At 41.9% G+C, this 24,547-nt stretch overlaps 1 protein-coding gene across 4 annotated transcripts in view; it reads left to right on the top strand.

Annotated features, from left to right (window-relative positions):
• NOD1 (nucleotide binding oligomerization domain containing 1) overlaps window positions 1–24,547 on the top strand; it is an 849,510-nt gene that overhangs the window by 254,613 nt on the left and 570,350 nt on the right. For all 4 annotated transcript variants that reach the window (XM_044065019.1, XM_044065017.1, XM_044065018.1 and 1 more), the window contains exon 4: window positions 19,264–21,067. In XM_044065019.1, coding sequence (XP_043920954.1) covers window positions 19,264–21,067 — 1,804 coding nt within the window. The remainder of the gene's footprint in view (window positions 1–19,263; window positions 21,068–24,547) is intronic.

Raw genomic sequence — 24,547 nt, 5'->3', positions numbered from 1 at the left:
TAAACTAACTTCTCTCTTGTCACCATCCATCCTTTTTTTTCAAGTTTTCTTTCCTTTTATTCTTCCTCTTTGATCTTTGCTTTATCTTTCTGACTGACTCCCACTTCTACACTTTTTGTCTCATCCTTAACTTCTGCCTTCTTTCTTTTTTATCTAATTGCTTTAAGTGGTACTGTTTTGCTTGGCTGACTGTTTTCACAGGCTGCCTGCCCCCCCCCCATACAAAAGAGAAACAATTCTTTACATATTCATTTATTTAAAAAAATACATTCCAATCGTGTGCTGCTGTGTATTATAAAAGGAAAAGAAAAATCAGTGACTTACAACAGAGAAAACAATATGGGCGCTGATAATTGGGCTTAAAATAATGCAACAAAAAATTACCCTACTTTTAATAGTAATTTTGAATTGAACTGAAAAAATATGGAACACATTCCATTTGATTTGATTAACATCAGTTAATGACTTTTTCGTTGCTGAGTTTTAATAAATAAGTGCAGGGTTAATTATTTCTTGTATTTTTTACTCATTCAGTTTCTTTGGTAACTTGGGTGTTGGTGAACGCTGGTGTGTCACCCCAAACATTGTGGTGTGTTACTTTTGATACTCGTGTCATAGGTTCGTCATCACTGCTTTAGTGAGTTTTACTTCAGCTCTTCAAACAGCTTTTCAAGAGTGGTGTGTTGCCATTGATAGAGACCTGCTCAACCTTCATGAAAGCAGTGCAGTCACTGACCAACATCTTCTCAGCTTCCAGCACAAATATCCATGATGACGACCCAGCCATCCACCTCATTGGGAAAACCAATATGATCCCTTAATAAATTTGGAAGATATTGTTGTGGCTTACTTGGTGGCATTTGAGATGTTTGCTGACAAAAACTGGCTGTAAGAGAGGGCCAGGATACTGTCCTCACACTTGACTTGGGAATTCTGTATATGCATATTTGTGCACACAATTATTAGAGACTGAAACAAGACACTTTAGCTAGGGGAGAGGCTTCACCTGACTCTCAACCCTTCAAGTTTTGCAACTGGACATTCAGAGTAGTCAGAACAGTAATTGCACAAATGGCTGATTTTAAAGGGTATTTTGAAATTCTTTGTAGACTATCACATAAATAATCTAGGCAACATTTTGAGAACACTGGCTTTAGCTACATTTAGAAGGGTAACCTCTAGTAATTTAAGAAAATGGGTATCAGGAGTAACCCTAAATATTCTAAACAGCAAGGTGTGCAGCAATAATGCCTGTTACTTACTGAAAGTGCAAACCCTAAGCCAAACTTGCATGCACCTAGGGCTAATAATAAGCCTTTACTCAAGTATTTCTTTGCCTGCAGATGAGAGAATTATTTATCCATCTGAAGAGGGTTTGTTTTATATGTGCTGGAAAATGGCATTCAACAAAATATTGACCCAAAAAACTATTAATGCTAGCCAACAAGTTGTTCCTAAAATGTATATGTGGAATGTCAAGCTGTGAAATGTGAAAATAGTGGACTTTACACTGCTTGAAGGGCCAAAATAGCAAAGAAGAGAAGCTCAAACAAATAAAATGGAGCCAAGTAAAAAAAAATGAAATTATAAAACAAAGAAATCAGCTCAAAGTACCACAAAAGACAAAAGTTAATATTTAAAACCAACAAGCTTTCACATAACAGTGATTCATCAATTTAAAAGTTCACAGTACAAAAGAACTAATTTTTATATCTAGGTGAATTGGCCACATGATAAAATAATACTGCGTGGCTGGATATTTATTTCATATATTGCCTCGCTTTTAACACAGGTTTAATGTTCCCATTCAAACCTGGGGGCTGTTAGCATGTACTACAGTAAACCATCTGTATTCTATATTCTCTGTTCTTGTTACTTAATCACCATTCCATATGCATTGACATATTACTTTTCAGACAGTAAACTTAAGCTTGTGTGTTATCTGTCTCTTCACTGTATGTGTGTAAGGCAGTGATGTTAGCATGCCTCCTAATATCGGAGAGGTGATCCACTGTACATTCAGTTAACTTCCTGTTTGTCTTTCCTGTATAATAAGTACTACATGAAACACACATTGCAAGATATATCATTGTTTGTCTATTCAGTCACAATCAGGAATAATAAGTTAGGGAACCCAGTTTCAAAGTAAACTGTTAACTGCATTTCTAAATCCATTTCCATACCCTCTCCAGCAAGGCTCACTCTACCATAGCAGCGACCTCTTCAAGAGCCTTTTTTCACCAGACATTATAGAGTAAATGTCTTGTCTAAGTCCAGAACTGCCTTCACCAGGTCAGTCCTGTCTAGACTACTAAACAGTTCTCCTGTCTCTGTTCCATACACCCTTCACATGTCTTAAGTCTTGGGAATCGCCCAACAGTTTGGAATACTGAAACAGTGATCCAATGAAGGACATAGTACAGTCGGTTAAGAACTTACCATAACAGTTTCCTTATCTCCTTATGTTATGGACTTAAGGGAATCACTGTCTTTCTGCCTGTCTTTTCTTAGCTGTCCAGTTTATTTGGTCTCTCTGGCCTCTTCAGGCTTACTGGCTTGGAGATGGTCTGAGGATTTATGCTCCTGTGTCTCCTTATGTACCCTTATGCTCATGAGCTTAGGCCATATGTCAGACATATGGCCATATGGAAGGTTTTGGCTTTATTACCCCTGACGGTTGTCTAAGTTATTTGGCAAAATAACCCAAAAGTGATCAGTAGCACATTTATTGTTTTGGTATGTTCTTGCACAGCTATACTTTTTTCCACATCCAGAAGTCATGTGGTAGGTGGAGTTGTGGTGTGGGTGTGGGTATGTATGTTTGATGGAAAAAAACACATGCAGTCTATTTCCATTCCTGCTTGCCCAGTAAATTATGTGTATGCTGTCAGGTGTTCATGGGTTGTTGTAAGAGCCGTATGTGACTCCGCAGACTTTAGATGTACAAGTTCAACAGTTGAGGATGCCTTTCTGATAATGTCTTGTGTCACTGTATTCATGAAATTATTGTATTTTTAATGTATTATTATGATACTTGTAATGGAATCCTTACCATACTAATCCTACAACATTGTTATGGTTCCTACCATGTGCGTATTGCCATATTAATCATCTGGTCTATTTGTGATGGTTAAAAGGTTAGAATGTTATGAAAATATCTCTGTTTTACTACTAGAGTGTAGCTAGTATACATAGCTTCCAAACATTTTATTGTTTGTATAATTATTTATAAATATAAATGGGGCATATGATTCTGCTGTTAGAGCTGTGTAACACTATTTGAGTATTGTTCAGCAGTTAAAGCTAATCCTAATTAACAACTGCTAAGCACATTATTGTGTCACATTTAGAGAATATTTCATATAATTTAATTCATAGGTTCATAGGTTCATACTAGGCTATCTGCCCGAGGGCATTTATAAGCCTAGCCCATATTTTTGTGGCTTATGCCACCCCTTTAGTATGGGGAACTATACCCATTATTTTGCTGTGCCTCTGTCTAGCAGTGACACTGAGGTAACCCCTGGAGTATATCTGCGATCTCCCATCCATTGGTCAAGATTTCTCTTGAACAAGGCCAGCGAGGTGCTCTGCCTCACATATACCGGGATTTTGTTCCACAGCATAGGGAGTCTTTGGGTGATGAATCTATCCCTCCAGCACGTCCTATTAATAGCCGTGTCGAGGTTTAAGTCTCCCGCCCTTGTGGCTCTGACGGATCTAGATTTTTTTGAGGTGAAGCATATTCATCAAATCTGGGTTTGACATGGCCTTGTATGTCAGGCAAAGGTCACCTCTGAGCAAGCGTGGCGACTGAATAGAGCTGGAGTTCTTTCAGTCGGGCAGCATAGGACAGATTTTTGAGACCCTTTATCCTTTTGGTGAGGAACTTTTGTGGCCTCTCCAGCTGCTGCAAGTGTCGAGTCAGATACATTCCAAATGGGGCATTGTACTCAATCATTGGTCTGATGAGTGATGAGTATAGGGAGACTATGACCTCCCTTGATCTAGATGTGAATCCCTTCATGATAAGGTGGGCAATGTAGAAGGTCTTCCTAACTACTTTAGCTACATGGGTGTCGAATGACAGGCTACTGTCAACCTGGGTCCCCAGGTCCCTGATAACTTCTTCTGTGCTCAGAGGATTACCACCTATATGGTAGCTAGGGGTAACCTTGTTTTTCCCGAAGGGTATGACTATGCATTTTTTGGCATTTAACTTTAGGCCATGGCTCTGGCACCAGTCATCCGTTTCTGTGAGACCCTTCTGAAGGATATCTGTGTCAGATGTGTTTTCGACTACGGCGCCCAGTTTGCAGTCATCTGCAAACTTTGTCAGCCATAACCCTCCTGTGTTTGCTTGTACTTTGGAAAAGTAGATGCCAAACAAGAGTGGGCCCAGGACTGAGCCCTGTGGGACACCACTTGTGACAGGCTTTGAGTCTGACATGGCGCCAGCAACTCTGACCCTGTGGGTTCTGTCACTCAGCCAGTTTGCAACCCATCTTGTGATGTATGGGTTAACATTTAAGCTGATGAGTTTTTCAATGATACCCGAGTGGGGTATTGTATCGAAGGCCTTCGCCAGATCGAGGTAGGCTGTATGGACTGCCTTTCCCTCATCAATGGCTTTGGTGACTGTTTAGAAAAAGTCAACCAAGTTTAAAAGGCATGATCTGCCTTTGACAAAGCCAAACTGGGTTGGATCCAAAGTCTGCAAATTCCCTATGTCTTTATTTATGAGGTCCATTATGATCCTCTCCATGACTTTGCAGATAAGGCTTGTCAAGCTAATGGGCGGTAATTTCCAGGGTCTGTGGAGGCACCGCCTTTGTGAAGTGGGACCACAGTCGCAGTCGCCACTCCTGGGTGCGTATCCAGAGGTGAGACTATGATTAAACAGCTGTCCTAGCTGTGGGTTTAATTCCTCGTTGAGTTCGTGGAGCACACAGCCTGGGACACCATCAGGTCCCATGGATGCTGTGTTTTTTGCTTTGGAGAGAGCAGTTCTCACTTGGGCGTTTGAGATGTTTGGGGGGCTGCAACCATTTGGTATAGATATCTCTCCTTTTGGGGGGGGGAGAAGTTTGCACTGAACCTGTCAGCCAGTATGTTGGCAATGTCTGTAGGATCAGTAATCTTCACATCATTTTGAACTAGTTCTGAGCATATCTGGGAGTTTCCTCTCAGGTTTCTAACATAGCTAAAGAAGGCCTTATGATTGTCTTTTGAGTCTTTAGCTATTTTTCTCTCAAAATTTGCTTTGGATGATTTTATGAGAGCTCTTAGTTTTTTACTTATAGTGATCAAAGGTGTCTTACCTTTTAAGGATTTTGCTCTATCTTGTAGTACCTTCCTCCTTTTGTTGTAGAGTTTGTTTATGGCTGGGGTCCACCAGACTGGACGCTTGCCCTTGGTACAAAGAGTCTTTGTTTTGCTTGGGATTGCCTTATCCATGCAGTCCTGCAGGTGCTGGTAGAAGGCATTTGTAAGTGATTCAGCGGCTTGAGTACTGTTTTCCGCGGCTCGGGGCCTTAAAGGAGACCACACTAGTCTTTAGAAGTGTGAAGTCAGCTTCGAGAAGTTTTTACTGTGGTCTTTTTATTTCAGGTGGGGTGGGATGAGGACCTCCAGCAAGATTAGTTTGTGATCTGATCTCACCAGTGAGGGGTATACATCCGGTGTTGAACATTGTGCTCCCATGTTCGTGATGATGAGATCAAGTATGTTTTCTCCTCTTGTGGGGATGGTGACTAGTTGTTCCATGGCATTTGAGTTTATGAATTCCAGGAACTTTTGGGCTAGGGTGTTTGGGCTTGAGTAGTGTTCCCAGTCTATATTAGGGTAATTGAAGTCACCTAGTATGATGGTGTTTGGAGATACATTTATCCCTCCAGTGTTTTCAGGAAAGCCATGTGAGGTTCCTGAGTTTGTGAGGGTGGCCTGTAACATGCTACAATTTGCAGAGCAGTCTTGCCTATGGTTAATTGCACCTGGATGGTCTCCGATGCATCGTGCATTGCCACCAGTCTTGAGGTGTGGGTGTCCTTGATGAATATGGATACCCCCCTCCTTTCTTGGTATTGTCCGGATTTTGGGGCCGGAATGCATGATATGAGGTAAAACCTGTTAGTGCTGGGGTGCTCTCAGGAGCCTTGAACCAGGTTTCTGTCACAGCACAGACATTGATGTTCTCCATACTGAGAAGGGCCTCGAGTGCGTGCATTTTGAGATTTAGACTTCTGGCATTGAGCAGCATTACCCTTAGTTTTTTCCTTTTTGTGTTCTAGGGTGGTAGGTTTAGAATTTGAGCCTTGCCTAAAAAGGCACTATGGGGGTGGCAAGAGCCTTTGCCAATATCCGGAATCCCAGGGGTGACAGGTGCAAGCCGTCCCTTGCGAAGCAGCGTGGCTTGTCCTGCATGTCATCCCAGGCAGACAGACATTGGATCCCCTTTGAATGACACCAGAGTTTAAGCCAATTGTTAAAGCTGATCATCTTATCTCTGTATTGTGGCATCATTCTTGGTGAAGGTAGGATACTGCTCAAGGTCAGGGTCATACCTGCCTGGGCTACATAATCAGAGAGCTCCTCAATGTCTCTTTTCATGTAGTCCAAGGAGGTACGTCTCAGGTCGTTTACACCAGCGTGGACAATGACTGAGTCGTATTTGTACCTGCTTTTGAGAGGCCTGAGTGCTTGCGTTATGTGGCGGATTCTAGCGCCCGACAGGCAGCTTACTGTAACTCTCTCCTTACTCAGTCTGGTGAGCGGACGCCAGTGTGTCTGACTATGGAGTCACCAATGACTAGTGTGTCTGGCATTGTGTTTGGCCTTAAGGGCTGTGACTGTTTGACACTCTGACTGTGAGGTCTATGTGTTGCAGGTGTTGTGTTCTGAGGTGGTGGTTGTTTGGGTGTCTGCTTTGGTGGCCTCTGCTGTTTTGGTAGATTTCTGATCAGAGCCTCCGAGTATGTCTTTGTGTGTTTATGTGTATGATTTGAGGTTGTGATGGTACTATGTGAGACTGGGTCTATAGTGTGTGTGGTAACCTTCTCCTCCTGTCTGGTCTTGCCAGTCCTAAGTTGAGAGAGCTCAGCCTCCAGTTTGGCCGTATAGTTGCATCTCTCGCATGTATTTGTGTTTTGTGGGAGGAGGAGAGGGTTGTCTGTGTACATGAGGCAATTGTAACATTGCCTCAATATTCCCAGGTTCACCAGCTGAGCAGGAGAGGATACTAGCAACTGATCCCTCGACATGCTAGAAGAAATAGACAAAAAAACTTTAAAAGAGATTCCGGGGGATGTGGGTGTCCGAGAAATGGGGTTCACCTTTTTGGGGTACTATCTATAACAAGAGTGCTGTATCTCGGTGATAAGTACTGTAGGAGCAAGTGCTAGGTTTGACAGATACAGAATAGGCTACTCGGAGTCAGGTAGAGATGATCTTTTTAGTTATAGGATATGCTGATTAGATCAGTAGTATAGTTAGAGGAAGGTAGTTTTAAGGGAAAATTTGAAGAGTGGACTTTAGGTAGCCCTAATAGTTTAAACCTGCTTAACTGGCGCTGCCCTAGTGTGCAACAGTGGCAACTCCGCGCTAAATCGCGCTAAACCGCGCAAACGCACGTTTAGCGTGTTTTATATCAGGGGGCTGAAAGAAGCTAGGAACTGGCCCAAAACGACCAATAAACTACAAGTTGCTGGCTGAAACCTCACAAAACTGGACCAACAGGCAGCTCAATGCTTCCCACTCCCACTGGTAAGCAAGGGAACTTCCTCTCTTCCAAATTAGGTAAAGAATCAGTAACAGGAACTGCAAACAAAGTCCAGGGATCAGCAAGCTCTGAAACTGGACTATTCTAGCTCAGTAAGGCAGGAAAACAAGAGATATTTTTGGGTTTTTTTTTTTTTCAGAAAACAAGCAGAAACAGATACAGTAAACACTTATAAATGCTATAAATCGGCTATCACAGCCTACACAAACAATTTGCAACAGTTACAGATTTTAAAAGTAACAAACTGAGAAACAAGTGCAATAACAGAATAAATGCAGAATAAACAATAACAATGTATCAGCAAGCAGGCGAAATATAGTTGCTAGATAAATAGAAGTGGAAAGCCACAAAAATATACTTAAATCAGGTAAAGTCGCTTTTTTAGCTCTCTGAAGCTTGGATTACTCTGCTGGCCACCACGAGGATCTGTGCTGAGTAGGTACAAGCTAAAAAACGCGCGTTTAGCGTGTTTTATATCAGGGGGCTGAAAGAAGCTAGGAACGCTAGGAACTGGCCCAAAACGACCAATAAACTACAAGTTGCTGGCTGAAACCTCACAAAACTGGACCAACAGGCAGCTCAATGCTTCCCACTCCCACTGGTAAGCAGGGGAACTTCCTCTCTTCCAAATTAGGTAAAGAATCAGTAACAGGAACTGCAAACAAAGTCCAGGGATCAGCAAGCTCTGAAACTGGACTATTCTAGCTCAGTAAGGCGGGAAAACAAGAGATATTTTTTTTTTTTTTTTTTTTTCAGAAAATAAGCAGAAACAGATACAGTAAACACTTATAAATGCTATAAATCGGCTATCACAGCCTACACAAACAATTTGCAACAGTTACAGATTTTAAAAGTAACAAACTGAGAAACAAGTGCAATAACAGAATAAATGCAGAATAAACAATAACAATGTATCAGCAAGCAGGCGAAATACAGTTGCTAGATAAATAGAAGTGGAAAGCCACAAAAAATATACTTAAATCAGGTAAAGTCGCTTTTTTAGCTCTCTGAAGCTTGGATTACTCTACTGGCCACCACGAGGATCTGTGCTGAGTAGGTACAAGCTAAAAAACGCACGTTTAGCGTGTTTTATATCAGGGGGCTGAAAGAAGCTAGGAACTGGCCCAAAACGACCAATAAACTACAAGTTGCTGGCTGAAACCTCACAAAACTGGACCAACAGGCAGCTCAATGCTTCCCACTCCCACTGGTAAGCAAGGGAACTTCCTCTCTTCCAAATTAGGTAAAGAATCAGTAACAGGAACTGCAAACAAAGTCCAGGGATCAGCAAGCTCTGAAACTGGACTATTCTAGCTCAGTAAGGCGGGAAAACAAGAGATATTTTTTTTTTTTTTTTTTTTTTTTTTTTTTCAGAAAACAAGCAGAAACAGATACAGTAAACACTTATAAATGCTATAAATCGGCTATCACAGCCTACACAAACAATTTGCAACAGTTACAGATTTTAAAAGTAACAAACTGAGAAACAAGTGCAATAACAGAATAAATGCAGAATAAACAATAACAATGTATCAGCAAGCAGGCGAAATACAGTTGCTAGATAAATAGAAGTGGAAAGCCACAAAAAATATACTTAAATCAGGTAAAGTCGCTTTTTTAGCTCTCTGAAGCTTGGATTACTCTGCTGGCCACCACGAGGATCTGTGCTGAGTAGGTACAAGCTAAAAAACGCGCGTTTAGCGTATTTTATATCAGGGGGCTGAAAGAAGCTAGCAACTGGCCCAAAACGACCAATAAACTACAAGTTGCTGGCTGAAACCTCACAAAACTGGACCAACAGGCAGCTCAATGCTTCCCACTCCCACTGGTAAGCAAGGGAACTTCCTCTCTTCCAAATTAGTTAAAGAATCAGTAACAGGAACTGCAAACAAAGTCCAGGGATCAGCAAGCTCTGAAACTGGACTATTCTAGCTCAGTAAGGCGGGAAAACAAGAGATATTTTTTGGTTTTTTTTTTTTTTCAGAAAACAAGCAGAAACAGATACAGTAAACACTTATAAATACTATAAATCGGCTATCACAGCCTACACAAACAATTTGCAACAGTTACAGATTTTAAAAGTAACAAACTGAGAAACAAGTGCAATAACAGAATAAATGCAGAATAAACAATAACAATGTATCAGCAAGCAGGCGAAATACAGTTGCTAGATAAATAGAAGTGGAAAGCCACAAAAAATATACTTAAATCAGGTAAAGTCGCTTTTTCAGCTCTCTGAAGCTTGGATTACTCTGCTGGCCACCACGAGGATCTGTGCTGAGTAGGTACAAGCTAAAAAAATGCGCGTTTAGCGTGTTTTATATCAGGGGGCTGAAAGAAGCTAGGAACTGGCCCAAAACGACCAATAAACTACAAGTTGCTGGCTGAAACCTCACAAAACTGGACCAACAGGCGGCTCAATGCTTCCCACTCCCACTGGTAAGCAAGGGAACTTCCTCTTCTTCGGTTTATATTCTGTTACTTCTGCAGCTGTTATGACATGTTAAGTAGGTATGCTGCTACAAAAATGTATTGACTTACAATGAGTTTTTTTCAATAGCAGTTCAGTAACAGTACTATTAAAGATGTTCCATTTGATGTCCTTCTATTTTGATGTTGCAGTATTCATAACAGTAGTGGGTAACTGCCTGCAGTGCCACCATCTGACCAGTATACCAAAGTCTTTGTCTTGGAGGGTACATGTGACATTGGCTATGAGGGCCAGAAACCGGCATTAGGTATAAAGGTGTCGTCTGCACATACCCTCCTCAGAATCTTTCTGCCGCATTGATCATCGGACACCCATTCGCCAGTTCTACCTTACTTCACATTTTATCCGACGACTAACTACAGTTACAAGTATCGAGACCAGATGACCGTTTGGACCATTCAGATAAGTGCCCACTGGGGTTTTTTCTTACTTATTTTGCTTGATGTTTTAGACTTACATGTCCGCTAGGAAAGGGAAGTGTGCTTGTGGGAGACAGATTTCTCACAAGGACACGCATGATAAGTGTGTTTTCTGTCTAGGTGAGGCCCACGACCATACATCCTGTTCTGTCTGTAAGTCATTTGTTTCCAAAACACTTCGTAGCTGCCTACTTTACCTCAAGAATCAGAGACTCAGACGTTTGGCATTAGGCATGGATGGAGGAGTAGGCCCATCTGATGAGCCGCTTTGGAAGAAGGCAAAAAAAACTTAGGCCTGAATCCCAGGCTGCACCTCAGTTGTCCAAACCAGCTCTAGAGGCGATAGCAGAACCGGAGTCCGTTCAGATGATGGTCACCCAATTAGGCCTGGGAACCACAATGGAAGCTCATGTGCGGGATACCGAAGGTACATCCGCTGAGGTATTTCAGCCATCAGTCTGATGACGGAGGGGAACCACTGCTCACCTTCTCAGAAGCCCCTGCTCCTCCTCCTCTTGCTAGGCCGACGTCTGCTTCACCCTTGTCTACCACACCCTTGAAAAAGAAACCGAATTCCAAACACATTGACCCCCCCCCCCCCTCAGATGTCAGGCTGGAAATCCTTTTCCCAAAGCCTCTTTAAGGCCTATCAGGCCTTACAGTCCCAACAGCTCCCACCTACTCTCACTCCTCAACCAACCTATGTGTCTTAGGAGGAATATTCATCATCTCAGGAATCCTTCTCTTGTGAGACTCAAATTGAAACACCCAAGGAGGTCATTATTACAGATGAAGAGGACTCTATTTCTCCAGAGTCCCCAGGGGAAGAATTTAGTTTTGGGGATACTATCTCCCTCATGAGGGAACGCCTCAAGTGGCAGGCCTCTGAGGTCTCAGATTCTAAGAAACAATACTTTGACGTTCTGCAAATGGAGCAGCCCACTTCCTCAGCTGTGCCCCCTTTACTACCTGCAGTTCAAGATGTATTCTTAGCTGCTTCACAGTCTCCTGACTCCCAACCTCCAGCAGCTAAACCACCAGATAGATTTTATAGGGTCCCCCAGGACACCCAGTTTCTTTACAAGAACCCTCCTGCTGACCCATCTGTTATAGCTGTTTCTGCAGACAAGACCTCCAGACAGCTTCCTTCCTCTGCTCTTTATCCACCTGAGAAAGGTAGTATATTTATGGACAGGACAGGCAAAAAGGTGTACACTTCTTCCACTCTGGCCATTAGGGCCCTGAACTACCAAACCCACATGGCAAGGTTTGTACTTGATATCATTTGTAAGGCTTCCAGCCTTCTCTCTGAGGTCCAGGACTCCCCCACCAAAGTACAACTAAACTCTCTCCTCTCCACAGCATCACAAGTGACCAGGCACTCTATTAAGTGCAGCTATGATGCTGTGGAAGCTGTTTCCAGAGCTGCTGCTTTTGGATCAGTGCTGCGTCGTTACTCCTGGGTACGGCTACAATCCCTCCCCATGGATGTTCAGATCAAACTTCTGGATGCTCTGTTAGACAATAAGGCACTCTTTGGACAAGCTTTTGCTGAGCTCCTCAAATCCCTCCAAGAGAAGGGAAAAGAGTTGCAAAATCTAACACCTTTTGGTGTCCCCCATTCCTAGATATCATAGAAACTACCCTCAAAAACCATCCTTTGTATGAAGGGAATCTTTTTCCTCAATACAACAATCCGGGGATGTAAGCAGCAGAGAAAGACTTCTACCCTAAGACTGTCCTCAAGATCTTCTGCCACTCCCTTTCGGAGACAGCCTGACCATCCCAGGCCCCCTCCACTGTGACTCACCCACCCTGCATCCTGAAACTTCCATATTCCTCCGTCTCAGTCTCTCCCTTCCCTCCTGGCGGAAACTTATAAAAGAACGACGGGTCCTCTCCATCATCCAGAGAGGATATTACAGGGCATTCCACAACCACCAAAAAACAGATTCACCTATTCCCACCCATTATTCAACAACTCCTAAACCAAGGCACTATAATACCAGTTCCCGCCCCTCAAAAGAACTCTGGGTTCTACTCCAGAATGTTCCTGGTCCCCATGAAAGAGGGTCCCTGGAGACATGTCTTGGATCTTTCCTTTCTCAATCTTTTGCTTCTTGTACCCAGCTTCAAAATGATAACCTTACCTATCCTTCTGCATCAACCCCCCCCCCCAAGCCTTCATGGTGGCTCTAGATCTCAAGGATGCCTACCTACACATCCCCATTCATCCAGATTACAGGAAATTCCTCAGATTTTCTATACACTCCTGCCATTTTCAATTCTCTGCTTTGCCCTTTGGTCTATCCACAGCCCCCAGAGTGTTCACCAAGTGTCTAGCCCCCTTCATTGGCCATTGCTGGACACAGGGTATACAAATATATCACTACCTAGACGACCTCTTCATCCTGCAACAAGAACACCACCTCTTACTCCTCCATTTGCAGCAGGTGTCACACACCCTCTCTCTTCTGGGATTTACTATAAATGTAGAAAAATCTCGCCTGACTCCTTCTTAGGACATGATTTTTCTGTGATGCAGACTACACATGGACTGCATGAAAGCCTTCATACCGGACCAAAGGATTCAGGAACTCGATCTGTACTTCAATCAGATCCTCTCCCAAACCTTTCTGACAGCTCGGGAATTTCTGAAACTATTAGGCCACATGGCCTCCCTTATACACATGATGCCTTTGGCAAGACTGCACATGCGCAAAATTTATTGGGTACTGAAAAATCTATGGAACCAACATTCCCAACCCTTGGATGTGCCCCACCCACTCCTCCCTTGCTTAAAGAGGGAGATCCAGTGGTGGTTATCTGCAATACAGACCAACCCAGGGCTCCACCTCTAGACCCCAGCTCCACTTCAATGCCTTTATATCGATGCTTTGGGCCTAAGATGGGGGGCAGTGTTGCAAACAAGTCAACAACACCTCTCAGTACAAGGCAAATGGTCCACTCTGAGTAAAAGACCACATCAACATCAAAGAAATGAGAGCCTTGCTGTTAGCCCTACTAACATTCCAACCCTCTATCCTGCCAGGAACAGTAAAGGTAATCACAGACAACATGACAGTTCTGTGGTACATAAACAAACAAGGAGGGACCAGGTCATACCCTCTATGCAGACTGGCCATTCAGATTTGGAATCTAGCAGACTCCCTCAGAGTACACCTGTTGGCCATGTATATCCCCATCTCAGCAGAATGTGATGGCAGACACACTCAGCAGAACCTCACCCCCCTCTCACAAAGGGATGCTACAGAGGGAGGTTTTCCTAGACCTGATACACAGGTGGGGTATTCCACATGCAGACCTCTTTGCCTCCCCAGACAACAGGCAGATGCCCAACTTCTGCACAAGGAACCCACACCCACAAGTGTGGAAAGTGGACGCCTTCTCCTTTTCATGGGAGGGGGATGTTCCTGTACGCCTTCCCCCTTTCAGTCTGATCCAGAAAGGCCTCCTGAAAATTCAGAGGGACAAACCAAAAATCCTACTGGTGACCCCCTTTTGGCCAAGACAGCATTGGTTTCCCCTCCTTTTTTCTCTAGCCAAGGGCAATCACCACAGGTTACCCCACCAGATAGACCTGCTCACACAGAACAAGGGGTCTCTGCTACACCCGCAGGTGAACAATCTAAAACTGACCTTATGGGTGATAGACTCCTGATCCCTTACAGACACCTTTACTCGGAGGACGTACTTAATGTTCTGCAGGAGGCCAGAAAACCCAGCACTTGGAGAAACTACATGGCTAAATGGCTCAGGTTCTCCAATTGGTGTCATAGGAACAAACAGGACCCCCTCACTACCTCTATCCCTAGGGTCCTGTCCTACTTGTGTGAGCTACTCCAAACAAGACTGACATATTCCTCGATCAAAGTCCACTTGTCTACCATCTCTGCCTGTCTGGCCATTTCACCTCCCCTGGGTTCCAGACTGGAAGTCAGACTCTTTTTAAGGGGAGTCCTCCACATCAAACCCTCACGGAAACCCATCCCTCCTCTGTGGGATCTAAACTTTGTATTAGAAAAGCTAACACTAGCTCCTTTTGAACCAGCACATTCTGCTTCTCTGACATTTTGTACGTTCAAAACAGTTTTGCTAGTTGTCCTCACATCCGCCAGGAGGGTTTCGGAGATCCAAGCCCTGATGGCCACATCCCCCTACCTAGTCTTTCACAGGGACAGAATGGCGCTCAGGACCAACCCCTTCTTCATGCCCAAGGTAGTTAATGAACTCTCAAATCAAACCATTAACCTACCGGTCTTCTACCCCCATCCACAAAATGCTTCAGAGAGGACACTTCGCTATCTGGACGTGCACAGACAACTAAGATATTACCTAGACAAAACCAAAGACATCAGGAAATCAGAACAGTTATTTGTTTCCTTCCATCCAAGAACACTAGGGAAAGCTGTATCTAAGCAAACCATTGCCTCATGGATCTCCAAGTCCATCTTCTGCTACTCCCACCATGGAAAAACTTTGCAAGGCAGTATCAAACCACATTCCACCAGAGCAGCTGCCTCTTCTTCTGCCTTTTTCAAAGGCATTGATTCCCCTTCTGTTTTAGAGGCAACCACTTGGACCTCAGTGCACACCCTCACCAAACACTGCAAGCTGGACATGGCATCCCGTGCTAGAGCCGGTTTTGCCAGAACTATCCTACAGGGTCTCCTGGACCACGGTAACCCTTCCTCCTCTCAGGATCATACTTAAAGCTCTGGTACTCTCCCTACTGTTATGAATACTGCAATATCAGAATAGAAGGACATAGAGTAGTTGTGTAAGACCTTACAATAACCATAGATATCCTTCTTCTTCTATGTTGCAGTATTCAGTCCCACCCTCCTACCCCCTGTTTCTTGCTTCTGTTATAGTAGGTATTTTTTTGAACACCTGTGGCCATCCTCTTCCCCAAGTCTCTACCTACATAGCCTTATTACTGCCCTGGCTCTTGCAGGCATGTAAGTTTAAGGGTCTCGGTTAGGACCCTCCTGAAAAACCTCAGGGGCATTAGTATATGCAACAGAAATTATTCTGAGGAGGGTATGTGCAGACCTCACCTTTATACCTAACCCCGGTTTATGGCCCTCGTAACGGATGTCACACGTACTCTCCAAGACAAAGACTTTGGTATACTGGCCGGATGGTGGCGCTGCAAGCAGCTACTCCCTGCTATTACGAATACTGCAACATAGAAGAGAAGGACATCTATGGTTATGGTAAGGTCTTACACAACTATTCTTTCTCATTGCATGCGTACTCTTATTACGTTTAAAAATTAAGGGGTTCTGCTTTAATTCCTTTTTTTATTCCTTTGGCTCTTTATTTTTGCATAACTTATTCAATTTGTTGCTTGGAAATGTTGCATGTGTGCACATTTACTTCTAACGTACACTAGAGAGAAGATTATGGGCAAGATTCAAAAAGAGTTGTTCTCAGTGTAAGTGTATTACTTCCGTGTAAGGCCTCTCCATAAACAGGCTTACGCTAGGAACCAGATTCCAACTGGTCACTTACACCAAAAATAAAATATTTTTGAAAATAAATCTTTTACCAAAAAGTCAAATAATGTTGTCATTGAAACTGTAATCGACAGTAAACTTCTAGGCATTATAATATATGAGTCTCAAATATGGCTCGCATATACTGCACACTATTAAATCTACACACTAGAAACTTGGTTCCCTTTATAGGATCAATGGATTCCTTACAGATACTGCAAGAAAAAGTCTAACTACTACCTTCTTATTGCCGACTCATACATACCGCTCCTTTCCTAACAAACGTAAACAATAAGTTTAAGAAGAAAGAAATTTGCATCCTGCTACAGTAATATAGCTAAATTTGCCACCAGTCTCCGTAATAGAACCCACCATTGTCATAGCTTAAAGCAGTTAAACTGGCTTGAATTACACAATTACCGAACTTGAATTACACAATTACCGAACATCTTTACAGCTAATTACAGCACACAAACTCATTCATCATCCAGAAAAATGTCCTGCACTACAAAATGTATTACAAAATGTATTACTGCCCTGCTGTCCATCAAGGAACCTCTGCTCTATTAACAAATTCTTGTTACTTACAGATACGTCAAATAATGTTGCAGGTGACTCTCTCTACTCCCAGAATGTTGCTAAACTCTGGAATAGTATCCCTATACAAATAAAACTCATGAACAAACTCAATAGATTTAAACCACTGAATAAACAACATCTTAACAAATCCTGGTCCTACACATGTTCATCACAAAGTTAAGACTTTGTGTTCACTGTACAATACTCTCCAAATACTGAATAGTCTCAACCTCTCACTGAAATGACAAAATAATTATGTATAACTACTGCCTATACAATACAAAGTTGCACATGGGCTTTCTCTTTAACTTCTGTGATGCCCGTGCACTGGCCCAGCAATGAAGAAGCCTCAATCCTCACCACTAACACCAGTGAGGGGCATCCATATAGGGAAAGGATAATAAATACAATTTCCCTCAAGAGCACATAGAGATCACAGTCAGTCTGGGGCTTGTTTCTCCCTTTCTGTCCAGGTCCCCAAACAGACTCCCCACTGGCACAGCTATAGGGTCCAGATCACAGCCTAGTGGGCAAGCTAAAACCTCCAGCACCTTCTCTGTCCAACCAGTGCTTCGTGTCCCTGCCCAAGTAGCTGACACACACACACTTTGAGATAAGAGTTATATACAACCACACAGGCACTCCTGTGGAAGGCTGGCATAGGTTCTCCAGCTGTGCCCCTTTTCTGTCCAGTGTAAAAGGTAATACCAGCTGCCACCACCCACTAATATCAGCTACTCAAAGGCCCTTCTGAAAGCATGTCCAATTATTACTGTGCACTATTATTTTCCAAATGGTAGGTGTGACTAAACAGTCAAGGCTTATTAGAGTGACTTGGTACAGTATCACTATATACAAGCAATGTACTCTAGAGCTTAAATTAACTCTACATAAAACAGCCACAGTTGAAAGGTTTAAAAAATATTTAATAATAGATAATAAAAACACAAGACAACACTTCTTACTACACTGTGCCAGTCAAGAGTTCAGAGATCACAGAGAAATACTTAAAATAACACAGTGGAAAAGGTATGACATCACAAAAAAAGGCTTAGTCTATTCTTCCTAATCCCTAGATATTTCTAGGAGAGAAAACAGTTCTAAAATCCTTACATCTAGACACAGGCAGTACTGAGTTGGATGTTCTTAAGACAAAATGCTCAGAGCTCTCTGATTCTCTCTCTTTAAATTGTGAACACAGAGCTGCTTCACATGACATAATTCTTCACACTTCTCTGGTGTTCCCAGGCTAACAGAAACTGCATTTACATTCTTTACACCTGGTCAGAAACCAGAGCAATAAAAGACATTTACACATGCAAATTATAGCCTTTAACTCTGCTCTTAAAACAAATAGGCAGGATGCCTCCCTCTAGACATATTGGCTCTGAATTTTGACATCAAAGACAATCATGAACTGCTTGATTTAGCTTTCTTACAGCAGAGTGCACTGTTACATTTTTGTATTTCAATATCCAATGCAGTCTTTAAACATTTAAAAGAACAAGCCTGTGGCTTACATTAATGTTTACAAATGACAGAATTATCTACAAAATTCTATCTAGCTAGGCTGGCATCCTTCACCTATCTTCACAACTTCCACCACTGTAAAATTGTAGAATGTATAAATGTAAATCGAAATTAACTACTCTGTGTTTAACTGGAAATTAGTATAACGCAATGAAAACAAATGGAACTTTCCTTCTCAGGCCTCCACTGAAAATGAGTATTACCCAGTTGGACATTCCTGGTAAATAGTCAAATAAATATTGAGATAAAGTCTTTTGGAATCAGGCGTATATGTTTTATTACCATGTGTAAGAAGGGCTGTTTGCCCATCCCAGCTGTCTGGTGCATTTGGGGGACCTCACAGAGTCAGTAAAAGCAAAGTATTATTTTCTGACTTGGAGGAGGCACCAGTAAGATGAGTATAACCCAGATGTTATAATTTAGTTACAGGAACCTGTCCACAAAGATCTACTGTTATACTGAGTCTTCATATCCACATAATTCTACTTTCAGAGTGCCCCTATTGTAAGTTATTTGTGAGTGCTTCTATTGTAAATCATTAGAAAGACAAGTCAGAAGGGACCCTGGAGTTACATGCATTAGAAATGCAAAGTGTATCTCATGAGGGAAATGGCTTAGCTATAAAATAGTTTCATCAAGATTGCCATTTTATGGTGTAACACATTACAGAATGATACTAGACATGTAAGAGTGATGCAGAGGCATTTGCATTACATAGAAGACTGTGATATGCTGAGTTTTTTTTTCATCTTCCTGGTGGAGTGGTCTTTAAGAATGAGCAAATCAGACTAATCAAATCGGCAATCATCATGGAATTTGGAATTTTTGGATTGCTTAAGACATATGTACCTAGTTTATTTAACCTCATTCATTCATGGTATGTTAAATATCAGATTAACTGGAATAAAAACTGTGACTTTTCTTTCTTTTTGTCTCTTACTGTAGTGAGCCAGTATATTGGGAAACTGAGACACGAGCTTATCCGTGACACCAAGTTTATGGTTTCATATGCCCAAAAGGAAGAGTCCATGTTTGAAGATGTGTATGCTGAAACTCTCATAGAACTATTGGATAAAAATAATGACATCTTAGGGAATGTGACAAGTACATCAGACATTTTTAATGAAAATGGAGTTATAAATGAAGATGCAGAAACTATATTCATTACTGGAGATGCTGGAGTTGGGAAATCTATTTTACTGCAAAAGTTGCAGAACTCATGGGCCAAAAAGGAAATTGGAACAGATATTAAATTTTTCTTTAGATTTCGCTGTAGGATGTTCAGTACTTTCAAGAAGGAAGATCAAATTTCCTTGAAAGATCTTTTGTTTAAGTACAACTGTTATCCTGATCTAGATCTTGAAGAAGTTTTTAGCTACCTGCTAAGGTTTCCACAGACAGTATTATTCACATTTGATGGCTTTGACGAAATTAATTCAAGTTTTGATTTAAACAGCATTCCTGAAGTTTCTTCTCCGTATCACCCAACCCATCCACTTGCCCTACTGATTAACCTTCTTTCTGGGAAATTACTGAACGGGTCAAAAAAGATTTTGACAGCAAGAACTGGCACCGAGTTGCAAAAAAAAATCATAAGAAAAAAGTTGGTGCTTAAAGGATTTTCTCCTGACAGCCTAAAGAAGTACACACAAGCTTTCTTTAAAGATGAAGCACTCCATGAACAAGTACTGAATCATCTTGAAGCAAACCCTCATCTCTGTAGTTTGTGCTCCATTCCTTTGTTTTGCTGGATTATATTTCAGTGTTTTGCACATTTTCAGTCTGTTTATGGCATACTTAGATTACCAGACTGTTACGTCACATTAACTGATGTTTATTTATTAATGACTGAAATATTTCTCAGCAAGTCTGCAAAAGCAAATTTATTGAAGAAAAACAACAGAAGCCAGACAGAGACTTTCTGCTCTGGAAAGTCATCATTGACCTCTTTATGTAAACTGGCGGAGTGTGGGACAGAGAAAGGTGACTTTATATTTGAGCAGGATGAAATGACTTCTCTGAATATTCCAGAACCTGACTTAAAGCTAGGATTCCTCAGGGTAGCTAGTTCATATTCTGGTTGCGGCGATCAGTCGACATATGAATTCCTGCATATTACCATGCAGTCTTTCTTCACTGCTTTTTCTCTAGTTATGCATGATGCAGTAAGCTCCAAGGAGCTTCTAAAGTACTTCACTCTGTGTGAGCACACAGAGGAGAAGCAGTTCAGAGCACTCCCTTTAAACTGTATAAGAGCTAGCAGAACTGTTGAGAAGGATCCTTTTCAGAATAATGAACACTTTCAGTTCATAAATCTGTTCCTTTGTGGTCTGCTTTCTAAAACAAAGCATAGACTGTTACAACTTTTTATTCCACCCAGTATTATTAAGAAGAAAAGGATACTTCTAAAGCGTTACCTTTTTAAAACTGTCAAAACTCATCTAAAGAATCTCCCACGGTGTAAACTGGGGGAATTTAATAAGGTTCAGGCCATGCCTCAGTTTATCTGGATGCTGAGGTGTATTTATGAAACACAGAGTGAAGATATGGGTAAGCTGGCTGCCAAGGGAATTTGTGCTGATTACCTAAAACTGACTTTCTGCAATGCATTTTCTGCTGACTGCAGTGCTATTTCTTTTGTTTTATGTCATTGTCGAAAGCAAATTGCTCTGGAACTGGACAATAATAATGTCAATGACTATGGAGTAAAGGAACTAATTCCATGCTTTAACAAGCTGAATGTAATTAGGTAAGAGCCCCACTTTTTTCTGCTGTAAGATTATTTTTCTTATGTGTGCTGTTCCATTGCCTTTGATTATTTTAGCAAATCACATCTCGATAGAGTGCAGTAAGAGAAGTACCTGCTAAATTCTGATGAGATAAAATCATCTGTTTAGCCTTGCAAAGCATGTAAGATTTGTGTTTCAATATTTAAAGTTTAAAGGTTTGAAGCTGCAGTAAATGCTTTGATCAAGTCCTCTGTTTTTGTTGTGCAGCAGCTGAAGTTAGTGTCCCAAGACTGTTGGGTAAGTGGAAGGAGTGCAGTACTTTAATTTATTCACTTAGTCTTCTGTATCTCTCGGATTTCTGTAGACTGTTTGACTACCAGGTTTGTCTATAATATACACTTATGTTATATGATTCTTTGTATAATGTGCACATGGTGTTCCTGTGCAAGGACCAGGGGATGCACAGGCCCCTCAGTATCCCCTGTCTTTACCATTCCCACCATTCATATCTTCTTTCTTGCATACATTACTGGACACTCCTGACAACTGATGTCTAAAAAGCCTAACTCTTCCTGAAACATTTCATATTTTTTTCTGATTGTTACTCTTATGCAGCTTTGTAGTTTTCTTTGTACATTCAGTTGTGGAAAAGATCCCATGTGAACTAATCAACTTTCCTGCTGAATCAACAATTAAAATAAATAAGTAAATGTTTGTGTTGTGGATCGATATCACTTCAGGTACTGCATTACTTCCTGGGATAGATCATCTGTTTGGATATTGCTGCTACTGGCAGCACCATAACACTGCAACTTACGGGCATTGAAAAGAGAAGGCGAGAATCTCTGTTATTGGCCAACATTTAACAGCGAAAGAGGGAGTGGAGTATAGTCACCACATTGTTTTGCTTACTGGGACAAGCAAGTATTCCTTAAGTATGCATGGGGTGGTTCCCTCATTTCTGGGTGTACAGTTATCGTTGATGAGTAAGCTCCCTTTGCCTCCTGATGAAAGTTAGCTACATGACACCAAGGGTTGAAATGATCCTCACTAGCCATACTCACACTGTCTTTGGACCCTGAGCCTTCGCCATCACTGCACTGGATAATGACAGCTAGTTCAATATGTTGTAGAAGATAGCTGAGCAAATTATTTGTTAGATTGCATAATGCCTTGTGCCAATTTAGGCATTGTGCCTTGTCTTGGTATACATCTCATCTTTTAATACTTCTCATTATTTGGTTTAGGGTTGGGTAAACAAGCTGCTTTTTTGTACATTCCACTCCCAGCATTGCAGACTGCAAGTGTTAGGATGATAAGTGTATGTTGACATCAGTTTCCAGTTCTTATTTGTTCAGCTGTTAGCATTTCTGGAAGAATGGAGATTCCTCTGTTTGAAACTGCCGAGTATATTAAGATTTTTTCTTCCAATTGATGAGGATTCGTGTTTTGAGGAAATCCTCTTCCTCCTTAAGAACTGTATTCTAGAGTGGCAGACTGTTCCTTACTTTCTCCTAAGCAAACTGTAGCCACTTAATCGATGGCATAAATAGTTTAAAATCCACTGCTACCACTGTCAACAGTGACTCCTGTAGGGTGCATGTATAGACTCTGCTGTACATGAATGGATCAAAACAGTGTCCTCACAAATAAACAAGCCACCCTGATTGATATCAAGCGTAAATAGGTTATACAACAAGACTAGGAAATTAATGTCTAAAAACAAGAGGGAACTGACTCAGCAGAGGAAGGACACACTCCACAGCTTGAACAAGCAAGTTAGATATCTTCTAAAGTCCTCTAAAGCCAATTACAAAGCTACACTAGCATCCCTAGCCAAGGATAATCACAAGGCATTTTTTAACCATGTCAGAAATCAAAAAGAAAGACCTATCTTTGTACCAAACTAGTAGTGGATGATACCACTCATAGTGACTCTGAGGACAGTGCCAACCTGCTAGCAGATTTGGTGCAAAAGTCACCCCCCTGTCCTCACCACACATACCCCAAAACATACCTGTCACCAGTCTTATACCTAGTATCTCCAAAGAGCAGGTCATAACTGTACTTTCCATGACCAAAAACACAGCCTCTATGGGACCAGATAACATCCCAGGCTGCCTACTAAATGGTCTAAAACAGGACCTAGTGGAACCACCTGACACACACTACTGGCTTTTTCCTAGCAGACTGGAAAACAACAACAGTAATTCCCTTGAACAATGGGGTCCATCAACCGACCCTCAGAACTATAGACCCATAAGCCTAACCAGCCTTATCTGCAAGGCCATGGAGAGAATCATCATGGGACTTATCAACAAGGATATAGGTGACCTTCAGAATCTTGATCTGACCCAAGTTGTCTTCGTTAAGGGTAGATCATGCTTATTGAACTTGGTGGACTTCTTCGAGAATGACACCAAAGCCCTGGATGAATGCAAAATAATGCATATAGACTATTTTGACTTAGCCAAGGCTTTTGACACAGTCTCTCACTTGGGCATCACTGAGAAAGTTACCCATCTGGAAATTAACCCATATGTCACTAGATGGGTAGCCAAATTGATCACAAACAGAACTCATGCAGTCAAAGATGGGGATTCCACCTCAACCAGCAGACCCGTTACCAGTGGTGTACCACAAGGATCTGTGCTAGTTCTCATACTGTTTGCAATCTGTTTATCAGAAGTCCAGGTGAAAATAGATGGCCTGTGGCTTAACAAGATCGTTGATGACTACAAACTGGGAACGATTATTGAGTCCCCTAGTTTTGTTTTGACATAATACAAAAAGAGATTACACAGACAAATGATTGTTGCCAAAGCCACAGACTTAAACTAAACACAAAAAAAGTGTTATCCCTTTTGGTAAAGGCGAACGCTGACACCACACTATGTAGCTTGAGAAACTGAAAACAATGAAGCAAACTCATGCAAACCAGTAGGACTAAATAAAAGCATTCGCCTTTTTGCTTGTTTTATGGTGTACTTATAACGCTTGGATTATCCTTTTGGTAAAGGGGAAGTCTCTGCAAATTACAGTATTAACAGTACCCTCCTTAACTCAAACTCTGTGTTGAGAGATTTGGCAACAGAGGTTGATAGCCACCTTAACTTCAGTCACCATGTGTCCACAGTGGTAAGGAAGACCTTCTGTGTTGCACATCTCATAAGTAAGGGGATCGCATCCAGAGCGAAGGATGTTATAAAACTCCCCTGTACTCAGCATTCATCAGACCACTAATAGAGTACAATGCTGCCTTCTGTATGCCCCTGACTAGACACCTGCAGCAGCTGGAGAGACCTCAGACGGTGTCTCACCAAGAAAATTCAGCGCCTACAACACATGACCTACATGGACAGACTGAAGGTCCTGTCACTTATAGGCTGCTGAGAGGCAACCAGTGCCTGGCCTACAAAGCAGTCTCAGACCTTGCCCTAATGGAATCGCTGGAAACAAGAAAAAAACACAGAGAAATGCACAAAGCTCAGTAAACAGTT

Source organism: Protopterus annectens, chromosome 3.part0, assembly GCF_019279795.1.
Source record: "Protopterus annectens isolate FY-2018-M chromosome 3.part0, PAN1.0, whole genome shotgun sequence".
NCBI classification, from domain to species: Eukaryota; Metazoa; Chordata; order Ceratodontiformes; family Protopteridae; genus Protopterus; species Protopterus annectens.
The sequence above is the reverse complement of the archived record's forward strand: the minus strand, read 5'-3'. Positions and strand labels throughout refer to the sequence as shown.